General features: G+C 39.4%; 1 protein-coding gene across 2 annotated transcripts in view; it reads right to left on the minus strand.

The window, feature by feature from the left end:
• Window positions 1-19,136, minus strand: part of DPP10 (dipeptidyl peptidase like 10) — an 876,126-nt gene that overhangs the window by 168,120 nt on the left and 688,870 nt on the right. For both annotated transcript variants that reach the window (XM_084642969.1, XM_084642968.1), the window contains exon 5: window positions 12,448-12,522. In XM_084642969.1, coding sequence (XP_084499095.1) covers window positions 12,448-12,522 — 75 coding nt within the window. The remainder of the gene's footprint in view (window positions 1-12,447; window positions 12,523-19,136) is intronic.

Below are 19,136 nucleotides of genomic sequence, written 5' to 3' on the forward strand. Positions count from 1 at the left end.
GATTCCTTGAAATATAGCCAGCTCTCTTGGACTCCTTTCCCCTTCATGTTAGTCCCCCAGGGGATCCTACCCATCTATTCCCTGAGAGAATCGAAGTCTGCTTTCCTGAAGTTCAGGGTCCGCATCGTGCTGCTTACCTTTCTTCCCTGTGTCAGGATCCTGAACTCAACCAACTCATGGTCACTGCCTCCCAAATTCCCATCCACTTTTGCTTCCCCCACTAGTTCTTCCCGGTTTGTGAGCAGCAGGTCAAGAAAAGCTCCCCCCCAGTTGGCTCCTCTAGCACTTGCACCAGGAAATTGTCCCCTACATTTTCCAGAAACTTCCTGGATTGTCTATGCACCGCTGTATTGCTCTCCCAGCAGTGGTGTAAATCCAGTGTAACTCCATTAACTCAATTTTCTGTAGTTGGTTGTCGGTTAAAAAGGTATGGAAAAAGGATATTAACCTTTTCATATATGACACTATAAAGTTAATGGAGAAGCACAATCCATCTAACAGTTCAAAAAATCAGTGTCTTCTGGGGTATATGACAAAGTCCTCCAATGTTTGCGAGTTCAAGATTTAACATTTCGATCTCAGAAACACCTAGAATAATGTAGTACTTTGACCAATGAAGAAAATACATTGCTGGATCATTGTCAGTATATAGGGATCATATTATATATATAGGATCCCAAATAATAACTTTATAATAAGGTACTACTCACTGTGGATAGAGTAAGAATTGGACCCATAGTAAACCACAGTATGTTCCCAATATATTCAACATAAATAATATTCCCTTTCCATTGTTTATAATTGTCTCAACCTTCATATTGTTTCCTGTCTCCTACTCACCAAGGCCTGTTTTCGTTATTCTTTGCATCATATAATTAAGGTCCAGTTCTGGAAACACTTAATACTGGGTGTGCATGCTGACTAATGCAACTAGTCCCATTAGAGTCAATGAGAATTCATGGCAGCAAGTATTACACACTGATATTAAATGTTTGCAGGATTGGAAATCTCCTCAGGTAGATATCTCATGTTTTTATATGTCTGTAAAATGTCATGCACTTCTATGGTGCTACAAAACTAACACATGGTCATTTTAAAAAATCAAATATATATAATAAATACGCGGTATACCATGGTCACCTTCAGTATAGCTATTATTATTTATGAAATCCCTTCTACACAGTTGGAACTTTGATGTAAAATACAAGAAGAGTGTTTAAAGGCCAGATCCTCAACTAAGGTAAATGGGGATAGCCCATTTAATTGCAATGACCAGCTGAAAATCTAGCCTTTCATGTACACGTTGTTTCAATACTTATTAGCTAAATAACAACTGGAGAATCTCAAAGTGAAGTGCAGAAACGAACTTCCTCATTTTTGGAAATTCTTTTTATTTTCTTTAGCTATGGATGCACATGAGGAATAAAATTCCTGTCTGGATTGATTCTGATAACCCTTAAGGTGAGTAGGTTTCTGATCTTTTGGGGAGGTTGAGATAGAAATAGGGACAAATGGTAAAATCTGGATCTGGGGTTAAAGTCAAACCTCACAATGTTCAGGAGCATCTGCATCCAGGGTGTTGTTCTGGACCCATGCCAAGTAAAAATAAATCATCACTATCTGAAAGTCCACAAATATATGTGGCAGCGAAAACACCACAACGGCCCAACACTGTAGAATTTAATTCAGAAAGGGGGACTATACAAAAATGAGGAAGTTAGTTAAACAGAAATTAAAAGGTGCAGCACAAAAATAAAATCCCTGCAAGCTGCATGGAAACTTTTTAAAGACAACATAATAGAGGCTCAACTTAAATGTACACCCCAAATTTAAAAAAAAATAGTAAAAAAAAACAAAAAAGAGCCACCCCGGCTAAAAACAAAGTAAAAGAAGCAGTGAGAGGCAAAAAGACATCCTTTAAAAAGTGGAAGTTAAATCCCAGTGAGGAAAATAGAAAGGAGCATAAACTCTGGCAACTGAAGTGTAACAACATAACTAGGAAGGCCAAAAATGAATTTGAAGTACAGCTAGCCAAAGACTCAAAAAGTAACAGCAAAAATTTTTTTAAGTATATCAGAAACAGGAAACCTGCTAAACAACCAGTGGGACCACTGGACAATCGAGATGCTAAAGACTCTCAAGGACAATAAGGCCATTGCGGAGAAACTAAATGAATTCTTTGCATCGGTCTTCACGTCTGAGGATGTGAGGGAGATTCCCAAACCTGAGCCATTCTTTTAAAGTGACAAATCTGAGGAACTCTCCCAGATTGAGGTATCATTAGAGGAGGTTTTGGAACAAATTTATAAACTAAACATTAATAAGTCACCAAGACCAGAACCAGGTATTCACCCAAGAGTTCTGAAGGAACTCAAACGTGAAATTGCAGGACTACTAACTGACATTTAACTACTATCATTTAAATTAGCTTCTGTACCAAATGGCTGGAGGATAGCTAATGTGACACCAATTTTTAAAAAGGGCTCCAGAGGTCACCCCAGCAATTAAAGGCCAGTAAGCCTGACTTCAGTACCGGGCAAACTGGTTCAAACTATAGTAAAGAACAAAATTGTCAGACACATAGATGAGGGAATTGTCAGACACTATTGTTGGGGAATAGTCAACATGATTTTTGTAAAGGAAAATCATGCCTCACCAATCTACTAAAATTCTTTGAGGGGGTCAACAAGCACGTGGACAAGGGGGACCCAGTGGATACAGTGTATTTAGATTTTCAGAAAGCCTTTGACATGGTCTGTCATCAAAGGCTCTTAAGCAAAGTTAGCAGTCATGGGATAAGAGGGAAGGTTCTCTCATGGATTGGTAACTGGTTAAAAGATAGGAAACAAAGGGTAGGAATAAATGGTTAGTTTTCAGAATGGAGAGAGGTAAATAGAGGTGTCTGTTACTGGGACCAGTCTTATTCAACTAATTCATAAATGATCTGGAAAAAGGGGTAAACAGTGAGGTGGCAAAATTTGCAGATGATACAAAACTACTCAAGATAGTTAAGTCCAAGGCAGACTGCAAAGAGTTACAAAAGGATCTCTCAAAACGGGGTGACTGGCAACAAAATGGCAGATGAAATTCAATGTTGATAAATGCAAAGTAATGCACATTGGAAAACATAATCCCAACTATACATGTAAAATGATGGGGACTAAATTAGATGTTACCACTCAAGAAAGAGATCTTGGAGTCATTGTGGATAGTTCTCTGAAAACATCCACTCAATGAGCAGTTGCAGTTCAAAAAGCTAACAGAATGTTGGGAATCATTAAGAAAGGGATAGATAAGAAGACGGGAAAATCATATTGCCTGTATATAAATCCATGGTACGCCCACATCTTGAATACTGCATGCAGATGTGGTCGTCCCATCTCAAAAAAGATATATTGGAATTGGAAAAGGTTCAAAAAAGGGAAAAAAAAAATGATTAGGGGTATGGAATGGCTGCCGTATGAAGAAAGATTAGTAAGACTGGGACTTTTCAGCTTGGAAAAGAGATGACTAAGGGGGGATATGATAGAAGTCTATAAAATCATGACTGGTGTGGAGAAAGTAAATAAGGAAGTGTTATTTACTCCTTATAATACAAGAACTAGGCGGTCACCAAATGAAATTAATAGGCAACAGGTTTAAAACAAACACAAGGAAGTATTTGTTCACACAATGCACAGTCAACCTGTGGAACTTCTTGCCAGAGGATGCTGAGAAGGCCAAGACTATAACAAGGTTCAAAAAGGAACTAGATAAGTTCATGGAGGATAGGTCTATCAATGGCTATTAGCCAGGATGGGCACGGATGGTGTGCCTAGCCTCTGTTTGCCAGAAGCTGGGAATGGGCAATGGGAGATGGATCACGAGATGATTACCTGTTCTGTTCATTCCCTCTGGGGCACCTGGTATTGGCCACTGTCGGAAGACAGGATACTGGGCTAGATTGACCTTTGGTCTGACCCAGTATGGCCATTCTTATGTTCCTATGTGTGAGTAACATAAAATCTGAAGAAACCTGCCTTTGATGCGGACATAGGGGCACAAAGAGACAGACATGCATGGAATTAAGTGGTGGGCTATAACTTTTATTAAATTTTCACCCGGAGCAGGGGTTGCTACCCACCCATCACCCATACTCTCTATTACCAGGCATTTAATTGGTTCCAGTGTTGGGGTTACAGGGCTCCTTACCATATAACCTGTTACTCAGGGTAGGCTCTCCTCAGCCTACCTGCAGGACTCAGCTCTCTCTGAGTCCTAACATCCTCCTCCAAGGGGAAGAGGGTGCAGAAGGATGGGCCACGAGGGCCACAAGGTCTCACCTGTGAGACAAAGGCCCATCACCAAAATCCCAGGCCTTTTCTCTCAGAGAACCGTTCATTTTATTCTTTTAACCACACTTGAAACTGGCCATAAGTTGCAACAAATAAACAAGTCAACCCAAGTACCTCAGTAAGGTACTAAGCGCATTCCTACTTAAGCCACTGTGGCGTGAAGGCGCAGTGAGGAAGGCAAAAAAACCCTCCCTGGTTCTCTGCCAATTGGCCCATGGTAGAAACAATTCCAACCTGACCCCCAAACAGGCAATCAGCTAGACCCACAGCATCTGTCCAGCCAGATTCCTGTTCCTAGTTCGGGGGGGGGGGGGGAAGAGGGGAAGGAAGAGTTGTGCTGCTGAGTTGAAGAGTTGAAAGAGGCTCCACATGGCCCACGCACCAGGTTAAATTCTGGGAGCTAGGGAATGCTGGCCAATCAGCATGCCTCCCCCATGGCCAGAGATTCCCAGGGAAAGAGCTACCTAGTGTGCCAGAATGAGTATTTCCCTTCCTTGCTGCTGAGACTGTCCCATTTCACCACTGGCCCCAGCAAGTTACTCTGCCCATTGAGGTATGTGGGCAGCATTTTTAAAGACAGTAGAATTGAGGATGGGATGCTGATTTCAGTTCCTTATTTCATATGCAGTACTCCAAAAATGAGTGGTGTGCAGGTGAATTCAGGGGGGCGGCTTTGTTAAATGATAACATCACCAACCTACAGTTAGTGTCTCCTGGGACATAATACTCCATAGTCAGTCTTCCATAACAGTACGGCATCATTTTGTTGAAAACACCTGTATCATTTTGATATTTCACATTGTTTATTCTAATTCTGAATAATCTCTAAAACAAGAAAACAATCAGCAAACTGATTTTCCTCTCTTTCAATTTCAGCAGAACAATTACCATAATTAATTTCACAGACCAAGAAGATAAGATTACTGACATAACTGAACATTTAACTGCCAAGTAATTGGTAGGAAGATTATCTCATAATGCATAACAGATAACCATAATTTAAGGCCTTAATGCATTTTTTCTCCTGGATTCTTCTAATCTGCAAATAAACTCTTGTAGATCTTTTGCAGTGCTCTCTAAAAGCTAATATCATAGGCAAACTGAAAAAGCTCGATGAGTGTGCCACTTCTCGCAATTTACCCTCAGTTCTTTATAGATTGTGGTCAGCTCTGTTATTATTCTGTAAAAATACATATAACAACAGTGGAGTGGTGATAAGCATCCCTGCACAGCAGATAAGAAACTTCAATCTCTCGTGATTTCTCTTCAACTATCTTGCTGTGCTTGAGTCATTATGTTGTTTGGTGCATTAAACTACAACTTTTCAGGAAGTGTTTTGAAATATTGTTCATTCACATAGAACGATCAATTCAAAACACAGTTAGTGTCATGACTCAGCTTCCTCCTCTTCTTTCTGCACAGGCTTGCATTCTCCTTCATCCTGCACGTACCCTAACTGATTATTAAAAATCACTTCTTCTGGTGTATGGCTTCCAACAGAACAAACAATGAATTAGATGGTGGGTCAGTGATGTAGCACTCTATCACAGCAGCAGCATCTGGAGACATTACACACATCCATCCACCATTTACAGTGCTATAAACTAGCATTGTTTTACACACATTCCCTAGTCAGACTGACTTACAGTCTAAAGACCCCATCCAGGCAAGCACATGCTTATATTTCATAGCTTCCTGAATGGGGATGCAGCTAAGTTCATACCATGAGTGCTTTCGTGAATCAGGAACTAAAATGTGCAAACGTAACTTAATTCAAGAAAGGTAAGTTGTAGATGATTAGAGATGATAGGAAATGTTCCTAAAATAAGTTGGCATTAAGAAAGCATTTGAAGGCGAGAGAGGGCCCGTGGCAGACAAAAAGGGATCAGAAGAAAGGGATCACAAAGTCAAAACAAAGAAAAAAGGGAGATATGATGAGAGAGAAGTGGTGAGGAAAGGAGAAGGGAATTTGCTCCAATTCACAAGCTCTATCTTCAATGTGAAGCTGAGTTCTGGTGAGGGAGTGGCGAGGTCATGCTTTAGGATGCGATCCAGAGCCTACTGAAGTATTTGGAAAGCCTCACGTTCACTTCAATGGACTTTGGATCAAACCCTTCTGAGGTAACGCTGCTCTGGGGAGGAATGAAGATCCACACACCCCTTGGAGAAACTTCCTGAGTTCCTTAGTGGTCAGAGCATGCTTGTGTACAAAACTGTGCCATCTTTTAGGGCCACTGCAGAAGGGAAGGTGGAATAAGCATATGCAGTTTTCCTTTTTTTATGAGCAGAACTTTACCTACCTTTTGGCAGCTGTTACTATCAACATGTACTGGAATTAAAAAAAGAAGATTGAAATGACAGATTTCAGTCATGTCACTTATTAAAAGCAACACTGAGGTAATTGCTTCTCTCAAACGCCTCACTGGCTTCCAAATATAGCCTCCATCCATTTTGAATATCACATCACCCACTCCAGTCCTTGGCTGAGAATTATAATCTTATCAGAAAATCAAAGATTTACCATTTCCAATCCTTCTCATCCTGTATGCAATAAATGTACGGATGGCACAGGGCAATGGTCTAACTACTGCCATGTTTTTCACATCCTGTGAGCATATAGGCCACTTTCATTCCTCACATTAGTTCTCACCTGTTGGTTAGCTACTTGGTAAAGCAAGAACCTTTTTCATGGATGTTCGCCAAATAGCATGAGCATCAGTAATGGAAGTCTGAGCTGCCCTCAGCTGATCTACGTGAGTTTTGGCAAAGTCACGGAATTGTGGAGAACAGGAGAGAGAACTGGGAAAATGTGAAGCTACACAGTCGTGAAAACAGTGAAACCATTCCCACCACTTCCACAGCTCCCACCTCGCTATTGTTACAAGTAATCCCTAAGGTGACGGTACCTCTCAGTTTTACTTAACATCAAGCCACATTATGTAGTGCGCTGTCATAAAGATGGAGACAAACGTGTGTACAGAAATCAATATGCCCTCATGTAAAGATTATTTCATAACACAACTATCTTGCACATGATAAAGGCTGTATTTTGACACATACCAAGTTTAGAAAGCAATGCTAAACCAGCTGCTGTGGCACAGTTTGATTCCTTTGTTCCTTTGATTAGGCATGATTTAAATGATTCAGTCAATTATTACTTTTGTATTCAAAGATGGCTTATTTTCATGCAGATTTATGTCCCGTTATGCATAAAGGACAATCTTAATTGTGCTGAAACAACTGCAAATTTAATTCAGGTTTGCCGTTCAAAGCATAAAATCGATTAGAGAAAATGCTGACTATGGTAAAATAAATATTCAACTATTTAATTTAACTCAACATTTATTTTTAATCCAAACATCAAAATAACCTTGTTTCTAATTACAATTTCATGACAAATGTCTTGAACAAACATTTGTCTCTACTTTCCTTCAATCTGTTCAGCTGAATTACACTAGCTTCTTTATAAAACTCCGTTGATTTATACATCTGCACCAGCTGTATTACTCTGTCATAAAATGGAACACAGATAAACATATGTAAACTATTACTCTCATTAAAGAAAAACCTATTACCCAAATATTTATGAATAGCTTAAATCCAATCAAAGGGGTTACAATTCAATTAAATGACTGATAACGCACAATGCGTAAGGGAAAATAAGAGTCAGAGTCTCAGGTAGTGTAGTCAATAGCCCTATACTGATTTATATCATCTAAGGCTCTCGTTCTAAAGGTTTAAAACAGTTCAGTTGTGGTTCCCAATAATGAGTGCCACTGAAAACTACATTTACTCTACAGAGTGGTAACTTCCATTACCAGAAGAAAATACTTCTGTATGATAACAGTATACATTTTTGATGGCATCAACTAAAGGAAGAATCCGGGCTGATCTTTCTCTCATTAAAGTAATTGAATATGCATTATACTTTATTTTCTATTTTGAAGTCTATTATTTTAAATCTATGAAATTATAATTAATTTCATGAGAGCAAATCCAAACACTTTTTACCTATACATTGATTTCCTTGAGACAGTTGTCAGTACGTCTGGGGATCTCTGCTTGGGAAAGGGTTGCAAGGGAAGGGCTGGGGGGAGAATGAACATCATACCCACCTGCAGAAGTGAAGAAAAAGATTGATAGAGCCAGAAGAGTTCCCAGAAGTCACCTACTACAGGACAGGCCTAACAAAGAAAATAACAGAACGCCACTAGCCGTCACCTTCAGCCCCCAACTAAAACCCCTCCAATGCATTATTAAGGATCTACAACCTATCCTGAAGGATGACCCAACACTCTCACAAATCTTGGGAGACAGGCCAGTCCTTGCCTACAGACAGTCCCCCAACCTGAAGCAAATACTCACCAGCAACCACATACCACACAACAGAACCACTAACCCAGGAACCTATCCTTGCAACAAAGCCCGTTGCCAACTGTGCCCACATATCTATTCAGGGGACACTATCACAGGGACTAATAACATCAGCCACACTATCAGAGGCTCGTTCACCTGCACATCTACCAATGTGATATATGCCATCATGTGCCAGCAATGCCCGTCTGCCATGTACATTGGTCAAACTGGACAGTCTCTACGTAAAAGAATAAATGGACACAAATCAGATGTCAAGAATTATAACATTCATAAACCAGTCGGAGAACACTTCAATCTCTCTGGTCACGCGATTACAGACATGAAAGTTGCGATATTACAACAGAAAAACTTCAAATCCAGACTCCAGCGAGAGACTGTTGAATTGGAATTCATTTGCAAATTGGATACAATTAACTTAGGCTTGAATAGAGACTGGGAGTGGCTAAGTCATTATGCAAGGTAACCTATTTCCCCTTGTTTTTTCCTACCCTCCCCCCGGACTTTCTTGTTAAACCCTGGATTTGTGCTGGAAATGGCCCACCTTGATTATCATACACATTGTAAGGAGAGTGGCCACTTTAGATAAGCTATTACCAGCAGGAGAGTGGGGTGGGGGAAGAGAAAACCTTTTGTAGTGATAATCACCCATTTTTTCATGGTTTGTGTGTATAAAAACGTCTTCTGTATTTTCCACAGTATGCATCCGATGAAGTGAGCTGTAGCTCACGAAAGCTTATGCTCAAATAAATTGGTTAGTCTCTAAGGTGCCACAAGTACTCCTTTTCTTTTTGCAAATACAGACTTACACTGTTACTCTGAAATGAACATCATGTCTTCTAACCCTTTATGACATCATCTCTTCACAAAACTGATCCCCCTTAAAGGAGAATTCCAGGGGCAGGTTACTGTCAGCAGTAACAGAGCTATAGTGGCAGGGGGCCAGGCAAAACAAATAGAGCTGGCACTCCTGAACAGATGCCACTAGCTTCCTGTGAATCTTTGCAGGGTTCCCCTAGCACTGCCCCCATGGGCTTCTTGTACGCAGAAGCAAACCCCACTCTCCTAACAGTGGAAGTGAAAGCGGGAATAATATGAAGCAAATAATGTAGAAAACGCAGAGGAGCAGCTGCTGAAGTATGACAACATCAGAAACAAAATTAATGTTTTAAATAAATTAAGAAGATCAGGCATGACTAGTTCTCTAAATGAACCAAGGATGTGAGATGAGAAAACACACATTTGACCTCATATGAACCATAATAGCATAAAATTATGTTATGCAACAGTTTTAGTGATTTATACTGTTTGACCACATATACCTATAGGACAGATCTTCATTGGGATTGATTGGTGTAGCTTTCTTGACTTCAGTGGAGTTATACTAATTTACAGCGGATGAGAGTCAAGCCTAGTGGATAGAGCACTGAACTGGGATGCAGGATATCTGGGTTCTAGTCCCAATTCTGTCACTGAAATGCTGGGTGTCCTTGGACACATCACTGCCCCCCTCTCTGTATCTCAATAAAATGGGGATAAAGTTACTGTCTTCCTTTGTACACCACTGTGCGATCTACTGAGGAAAAGTGCTATATAAGAGCTAGGTTTTAATATGTATTAATAAGACAAACACCACATTGTCATAGTATACAAGTACTGTTCATCTGGCAAATAGTACAAATTTATGTGTAGCTAGGGGCCCTGACTGAAAACCCAGTGAAGTCAGGTGGCTGACTTCAACAGCTTTGGATCAGGCCCGATAGCTGGATGATTACTGTACATATTCGGTTAATGTGGTGTTGACTGTATTTTCACCTCTGTGCTGTTTTCTGTAACTTTTTTACTAAATGATTTTACTTGTGTGAATTTTAAAGAAAATAGGTTTTAAGCAAATAATGGAAAAACGTATGGTAATCACTAGAATTTGCATAGGAATTCAGATTTTGAGAGTCACACACCTATTGTCAAGGTACAGAAACATACCATGTGACTGTTGCCCAAGTAAGGCCTAGAATTTTTTGCAGAAATTAATTTTAAAAGAAAATCATCACCTGTCTGAACAAATTAATGAACAGAAAAAGTATTAATTGCTTCCTTTTTAACTTGGTAGAAAGAAAGAAAGAAAGAAAGAAAGAAAGAAAGAAAGAAAGAAAGAAAGAAAGAAAGAAAGAAAGAAAGAAAGAAAGAAAGAAAGAAAGAAAGAAAGAAAGAAAGAAAGAAAGAAAGAAAGAAAGAAAGAAGACTGTTCATTGGAAAAGCTTCCATTTAATTCAATAGACTTTAAATGAGACTCAAATAAATAACAGTCTTTAAGAAGTTACTTTTTTTCCTTTACATCACACCACTCCAGTATGTTCTATTAGCTGTCAACATATTTTCCAAGTTGCAGACATAATCATTAAGGTTACGGGTCTAGAAATCAATAAAGGAATGTTACCAGTGCACCTGTTAGGCTTTTATTCTGACCTGGAAATGAATATTTTTTATTGCAAGAAATTCAGTATGCTAAACACAAGAAGTCTAAGGTGAGTTACCAACATGAGGCTTATCAAAAATAAGTAATAAAATTAATATGAACCAATTTCTGAATACTGATTTCTGAAATTAAGGGAAGCAAAATGTTTCACCTCTGTGGAATTTGTAACTCAGAGTTTATTGTCCCAAAACTTAAAAAAGAAGAAAAAAAGGTTTATTTGTATAGCGATTTAATACATCAGTCTATCAAAGTCTTGTGAATAATGCGAATGCCAATTCACCTTTTATATGTAATCAGTGTTTGAGACAAAATCTTGGCTTCTCTGTGTTTACCACACTTAAACCCTTCTTTAATTTTCCTGTTCCAAAAGATTCAAATTTTAGATAATCAGATTATGGTTTTACTAATGTAAACTGTATGCCAAAATACTAACACTCTGCACAGCCTTGATTATCCAAATATCATGAGAAACATACATTTGGATATAGTCTGAGGGACTTTCTATGGCCCAAATCCTAGTGTTACTGAAGACAACGGTAAAACTCCCATGACTTGAATGGGTCTAGAGCAGTGATACTCAGACCTCAGTGGTTCAGGGGCCAAATTAGCAATCAACAGTGTCCAAAAGAGCCACAGTAGTTTGAATGCACTATTTCATTTCTCTCTCCCTCTTTATATGTATATATCACACACACACACACACCATTCTCACAGCAAAATGACCAATGGAGTATTCTACAATTGGTTAATAACATTGTATAAGCATCCTGATCGGTTAATAACTAAATTACCCAGTCTTTTAATATCATGTGAGCAAAGAGCAACCGGAGACATAATAAAGAGCCACTTGCAGCTTTTCAGCCTCAGTCTGAGTATCACTAGTCTAGAGTTTGACCCTTTATAAATGACAGATGACATTATTTCTTTTGGATAGCAGGGAGCATTAGATAATTCAGCTTTGGATAATTAAGCGTGTATTTCCATTATTTTTTCTTTACAAATTATAAACTGTAGATAAGATCATTAGCATAACACTATTTCAAAGGAGCTATACTAATTTATACCAGCTGAGGATCTATTTATCTATCTAGATAGATAGATAGATAGATACTGCCATCAATTTCATTTAAAGCACTGGGGGAGAAAAAATAAACCATATTTGTATCTAATTATACTAAATGCAATCATAAGTTAAATCAGAAATGATAAAACATGTAAAGTGTCAGTTAATGAGACAATTGAATGTATGAGTAGTTTGCTTACCTGTTTAACATCATATGCAAGAAGAACAAATCTTAAATCTGGTGAAACTGAATATCTTGATGCTTTGAATGTTACCTAAAAACAGGTAATAATATGGGTAACTAACACATGTAAGGTCATTTTCCCCCAAAGATTCTGACATTCACCTCAAGATAATTCCTATTACAAACAACTGAATTATTTGTACATCAGAAGGGCTATATTACTTCTCAGTGTAATTTCATTGACATTAGTAGACTACAACAGATGAATTTGGCTGCTACACTATCAACAAATTAAAAAAAAAAACAGACTTGGTCATAATAACAACACTATGCTCAACATTAACTGTTTGAAGGAGGGAAACTATACCCAGCACAAAAGAAGAAAGACTAAGCTTCTGCTGGTATATACTTCATAGACAATTATGAAAGAGACATCTCATTGGTTAGGCTTAAAGATAATGTACAGAAAAAAAATGGATAACCACATTACAGTAATGGAGCTTTGTCTGTCTAGTTGCTTCTCTTTTATCTTTATGAGAATAAACATTTTGTAGAACAACCTTCAGTAAGAGGAAATGTCTTTTATTTTACAGGAAATTTGAAGAAAACAAGAAGAAAAATCCCTAGAGGAAAGTAAAGTGAAACAGAAAGAAGCATTATAAAACTAATATTGCTTTATATATAGCTAAGCCTACATGACACCCAATTGAATTGAGGACTCTGATTTAACCAAGGGGTAATGCTGATGTCAGAAAGAATTTAATGCATTTGATGTAGAAGGAGGATCAGAGTGTTCCAGAAGAAATAGTATCACTGAAGAAAAATATTTTATGTTAATTTGGAAACATTTGTTATCTATAGAAGGAAAGGGTCAAAAACCAGGTAGTGAAGGTATAGGCAAGATGAAAAGAAAAGAAGCAGCATAATTGGGGGGAGGGGAAGGTGGAGAATACTAGGCCAGAATTGGGTATACTCACAATAAAAAGGTTTTTCATGGATGCTACTATTTTCAAAGGGCCTGTGCACATGCACACTAATACCTGTGCTGACAAACTTGGGGTTGTCAGGGTTCCCTCCCCACTCTGAACTCTAGGGTACAGATGGGAGGACCAGCATGAAAGACCCCCTAAGCTTATTTCTACCAGCTTAGGTTAAAACCTCCCCAAGGCACAAAGTCTTTGCCCTTGGATTAGGTAAAACATTGCCACCACCAAGTGATTTAACAATTTAATCAGGGAAAGGACCACTTGGAGTTCCAATTTCCCCAAAATATCCCCCCAAGCCCTTACACCCCCTTTCCTGGGGAGGCTTGAGAATAAACAATATGAGCACAAACCAGCCTTGGATTTTTAAGACCCAAAAAACCCAATCAGATTCTTAAAAAACAGAACTTATTAGAAGAACAAAAAAAGATAAAAGAACAACTCTGTAAGATCAGAATGGAAGATAATCTTATAGGCAGTCAGATTCAAAACACAGAGAGTCCCTCTAGGCAAAACCTTAAGTTACAAAAAGACACAAAAACAGGAATACACATTTCCTCCAGCACAGCGAATTTCACAAGCCAAAACAAAGAAAACCTAATGCATTTTCTAGGTAGATTATTTACTAACTTCACAGGAGTTGGAGGGCTTGCATCCCTGATCTGTTCCTGGCAAAGGTATCACACAGACAGACAAAAGCCTTTCCCCCCGCTCCAGATTTGAAAGTATCTTGTGCCCCCACTGGTCATTTTGGGCCAGGTGCCAGCCAGGCTACCCGAGCTTCTTAACCCTTTACAGGTAAAAGGACTTTGCCTCTGGCCAGTAGGGATTTTATAGCACTGTATACAGAAAGGTGGTTACCCTTCCCTTTATATTTATGACAGGGGTATGCAAGGGTAGGCCTTGCTAAAACCACGTTCAGGCTCGCTATTGCCCTCAGATGAGTGTATGCACATCTCTTGCTAAATTCAGAGGAAATCGCAGGTTTGACTCTGAAGGCAGAATTTTAGCCCATACAGAACTAACAGAACCAACCTTGCAAAAGAAATCACTGGGAAAACTTAGATTTTGAAACAAAAAGCCCATAGTAAATGTATTATTTTAATGTTGAGCACAACACTTCGACAAGTGGCCAGAGGAAAAAAGAAATACAAGAAACAGCCACCAGAGAAAAATAAAAGAATAGGATTGTGGGTTTAAAATATTTTTTTTTGCTTGTTCAAAACAAAAGATTCCTGTCCCCCAACCTAACCTTGATTGACTCACTAACTTATGCAGTCAAGACAGATCATGTATATGAACATTTCACTTATTTGGCAAAGCACTAAGAACATTTTTAGATGTAGAGTTCTACTTCATTCTGGCAATGTATTAATTATTGCTACACTAACTCAGTCTTCTGCAATATATAACCTGGGAAGTTTTCCAAAATAATTTTCAAGCAAGTGAGGTTTTCTGCATTTAGTGAGAATCTTCAGTCAGTGATTATACCACTGCAACACTAATGACACACTCAGAGTAAACATCTGGGCAGCTCAGCTGCAGAATGTTGGCACTTTTAAGCAAAGCCAGTAAGAGCTAGTTTCTTAATTCCCATTAAAAGATCATCTCAAGTATCTTGGGATTTATAATCGTGTGAGACATGCTGAAAATGTCCTGGTTCACCTTGAATTCACCTGCACTTTTTTGTATGATTCTGGGAGTGTCGAATGTGTAAGTGGAGTGTCAGTAAATTACAGTCTCCTGGTTACAGCTAGTGGTTTTGGCAGATTATTTCCCTCCATCTGGTATAATGGGATTGTTCTTGCAAACGGAAGTTAAAAATATGGAATATTTTTATATGTTCCACAAGCAGGAAAATTAATATTAGACCAGCAGAAAACATACTAAATAAGCTTGGCAATGCATGCATGCTAACACTTTTCAAAATTCACTTTAAAAAATGCAATGCATGTATTTATCGAGAGTGAGATTTTCAAATGAGCCTAAGGGAGTTAGTGAAGTGCCCATTTGAATGTCAGTAGTGTTTGGGTGCCTAACTTCCTTAGGCTTTTTTGAAAATCTCAGCCTCATATTCTGGGGGGGTGGGCATCAAATGATAAGTTTGGCAATAAAATAAGAAATTTAGCCAGTGTTAATTTTCACCATTATATTCACAGAAAACAGCTTTCTAGGAAAAAAACAAGTTAGCACCTGCACTTCTCTTTGTGCCAAATAGGAAAAATATGGCAGGCTCAGAGTCTGTAGAACCATTATAGTGAAAGAAAGGCAGAAAGAGTAGGTGTTCCACACACTCTTCCTCTGGGTTCTTCCTTGCCCACATGACAGACTTCTGACTCTCTCATGGGCGAGAGGATGTCAGCTGGTGTTGAGCTTAGGACAGTTCAGTTCACACTGGGCCTGATTATAACTGATAGCTGATGTTGCTTCCAGTCTCTACATAACTTCAAGTGTTATGAAGTGTTCAAAGTGTTTTGAAATGAGATCCTCAGAAGAAAAATACAGTTTGTTAATTTTTGGGGAGGGGGGATTGTTTACATAAGAAGGGCCAAATTGGGTCAGACCAAAGGTCCATCTAGCCCAGTATCCTGTCTTCCAGCAGTGGCCAATGCCAGGTGCCCCAGAGGGAATGAACAGAACAGGTAATCATCAAGTGATCCATCCCCTGTCAGCCATTCCCAGCTTCTGGCAAACAGAGGCTAGGCACACCATCCCTGCCCATCCTGGCTCATAGCCATTGATGGAGCTATCCTCCATGAACTTATCTAGTTCTTTTTTGAACCCTGTTATAGTCTTGGCCTTCACAACGTCCTCTCGCAAGGAGTTCCACAGCTTGACTGCGCGTTGTGTGAAAAAAATACTTCCTTTTGTTTTAAACCTGCTGCCTATTAATTTCATTTGATGACCCCTAGTTCATATGTTATGAGGAGTAAATAACACTTCCATATTTACAAAAAGAAAAGGAGTACTTGTGGCACCTTAGAGACTAACCAATTTATTTGAGCATGAGCTTTCGTGAGCTACAGCTCACTTCATCGGATGCATACCGTGGAAACTGCAGAAGACATTATATACACAGAGACCATGAAACAATACCTCCTCCCAGCCCACTGTCCTGCTGGTAATAGCTTATCTAAAGTGATCATCAAGTTGGGCCATTTCCAGCACAAATCCAGGTTTTCTCACCCTCCGCCTCCCCACACACAAACTCACTCTCCTGCTGGTAATAGCTTATCCAAAGTGACCACTCTCCCTACAATGTGCATGATAATCAAGGTGGGCCATTTCCAGAACAAATCCAGGTTTTCTCACCCTCCACCGCCCCCCCCACACAAACTCACTCTCCTGCTGGTAATAGCCCATCCAACCAGCAGGAGAGTGAGTTTGTGTGTGGGGGGGGTGGAGGGTGAGAAAACCTGGATTTGTGCTGGAAATGGCCCAACTTGATGATCACTTTTGATAAGCTATTACCAGCAGGAGAGTGAGTTTGTGTGTGTATGGGGGTGGGGGGAGGGTGAGAAAACCTGGATTTGTGCTGGAAATGGCCCACCTTGATTATCATGCACATTGTAGGGAGAGTGGTCACTTTGGATGAGCTATTACCAGCAGGAGAGTGAATTTGTGTGTGTGGTTTTTGGAGGGGGGTGAGGGAGTGAGAGAACCTGGATTTGTGCAGGAAATGGCCCACCTTGATTATCATACACATTGTGAAGAGAGTTGTCACTTTGGATGGGCTATTACCAGCAGGAGAGTGAGTTTGTGTGTGGGGGGGCGGAGGGTGAGAAAACCTGGATTTGTGCTGGAAATGGCCCAACTTGATGATCACTTTAGATAAGCTATTACCAGCAGGACAGTGGGCTGGGAGGAGGTATTGTTTCATGGTCTCTGTGTGTATATAATGTCTTCTGCAGTTTCCACGGTATGCATCCGATGAAGTGAGCTGTAGGTCACGAAAGCTCATGCTCAAATAAATTGGTTAGTCTCTAAGGTGCCACAAGTACTCCTTTTCTTTTTGCGAATACAGACTAACACGGCTGTTACTCTGAAACTTCCATATTTACTTTCTCCACACCAGACACGATTTTACAGACCTATATCCCCCCTTAGTCGTCTCTTTTCCAAGCTGAAAAGTGACAGTCTTATTCATCTCTCCTCATATGGAAGCCATTCCATAACCCCTAATCATTTTTGTTGTCCTTTTCTGAACCTTTTCCAATTTCAATATATCTTTTTTGAGATGGAGCGACCACATCTGCACATCTGTTTCTAACCAGTATGTTCTCTACCTTTCTGGGGGAAGGATTTTCTGTTTTGTTTTGATTAAGCATTTTATTAACCTGAGACGTTAGTGCTTTTAACCCAAGTGAAAAACTGGAGGTTAATCGCCCCTGCTCTCCCCACCCCAGCATAACTTTCCCCCCCAGAAATTGACGCAGTTGAGTTTTCTTGCTAGTTTTGCTACCACGTGCATGAACACTACTTTTCGGACTGTTGCCTGTGCCAGAAGCTGTTGTTCTTACTGTAGGCAGATACAGTTTAATGCTGTCTCTATGGGAATCTCTACACTGTAATGAGGATTTGTGATTACAGCACATGCAGATAGACCTGAGATAGCTTCAATCTAGATAGAGCAAATGTAGCTTGTGTATGCCTATATCAGCTGCAAACACACCTCCTCATTGCAGTACAGACATGCCCTGTTACCTGCATAACTTCCACTCCTGCAATATATTATTTCATAATGCTGCAAACTTTTCACCCAAAAATTAGATCTCAAAGGCTTGTACATTCTCTTTCCTCCTCCTAAACTCAGAGGTCTATCATGTGTTTCATGAACAATGCTGAATCTGACAAAATTTTATTTTTTCTAAGTTGTAAAAGCAACAGACTAGGGATCTGATTTTGTATTCCTTGCTGAGACAGAATCCAACTGACTGCAGGATCCGAACCAATAGTATAAGATGAGCAGCAGATTGCATTCTTAGCCTCCTATGAAAGAAATACCTCATGTGATACGGGTTTTAATTCTTTTCTGACAACGATGCGTCCTGATGTGACACTCCATGGACAATCTATGGCCTCTTCTACTCCCAGTAACGCACTTGACAACTATGACCATTGGTATTACCACTTCCACAGATCACAAGGATGATAACCAAATGGAGACAGACTGATACAGCATATTTAAGTTACCCTTTGCCCTTTACCTTCCTGATGACATACCAGGTTTGTTTTTTAAGGTAAAGTAGTTTTTCAGCATAGAAGAAAGGTAGGAACTGTTCTTTGAGACAGTGTGACAAAAAGCAAAAGAATGTGAGAGAGACTTAAGCAGGGAGGAGAAAGAGAGAATAAGGCAGAGAACTAATTCTTTCCTCCACCTTTTAGAAATATTAAAAATGTCTGGGTATTTCTGAAAGTGAAACTTGCTCAGATCTTGCTTTACAAGGCCAAGGTTTCACATTGATAGAGATTTTTTTTCTTTCATATTTCATCAATGTTTCACTGAAAACCAGAAATGTTTTGTTACAATTCAGTTGATATTGTCACACATAAAGATAGCTTAGGCCAGAGACAGTATAATTAAGCCCACATTACAGTTAACAATGCCCGGTTTCAGGGGCCATGGTGAATGCTCAGATAACTAAAAGAAGGAAATCTGGATTCAGACTCAGCCTTTACTTGATCTCCAGTGCCAATATAAGCCACTCAACCCTAGCCTCTT

The sequence above is a fragment of the Lepidochelys olivacea genome (assembly GCF_965140295.1).
Source record: "Lepidochelys olivacea isolate rLepOli2 genome assembly, chromosome: 11".
NCBI classification, from domain to species: Eukaryota; Metazoa; Chordata; order Testudines; family Cheloniidae; genus Lepidochelys; species Lepidochelys olivacea.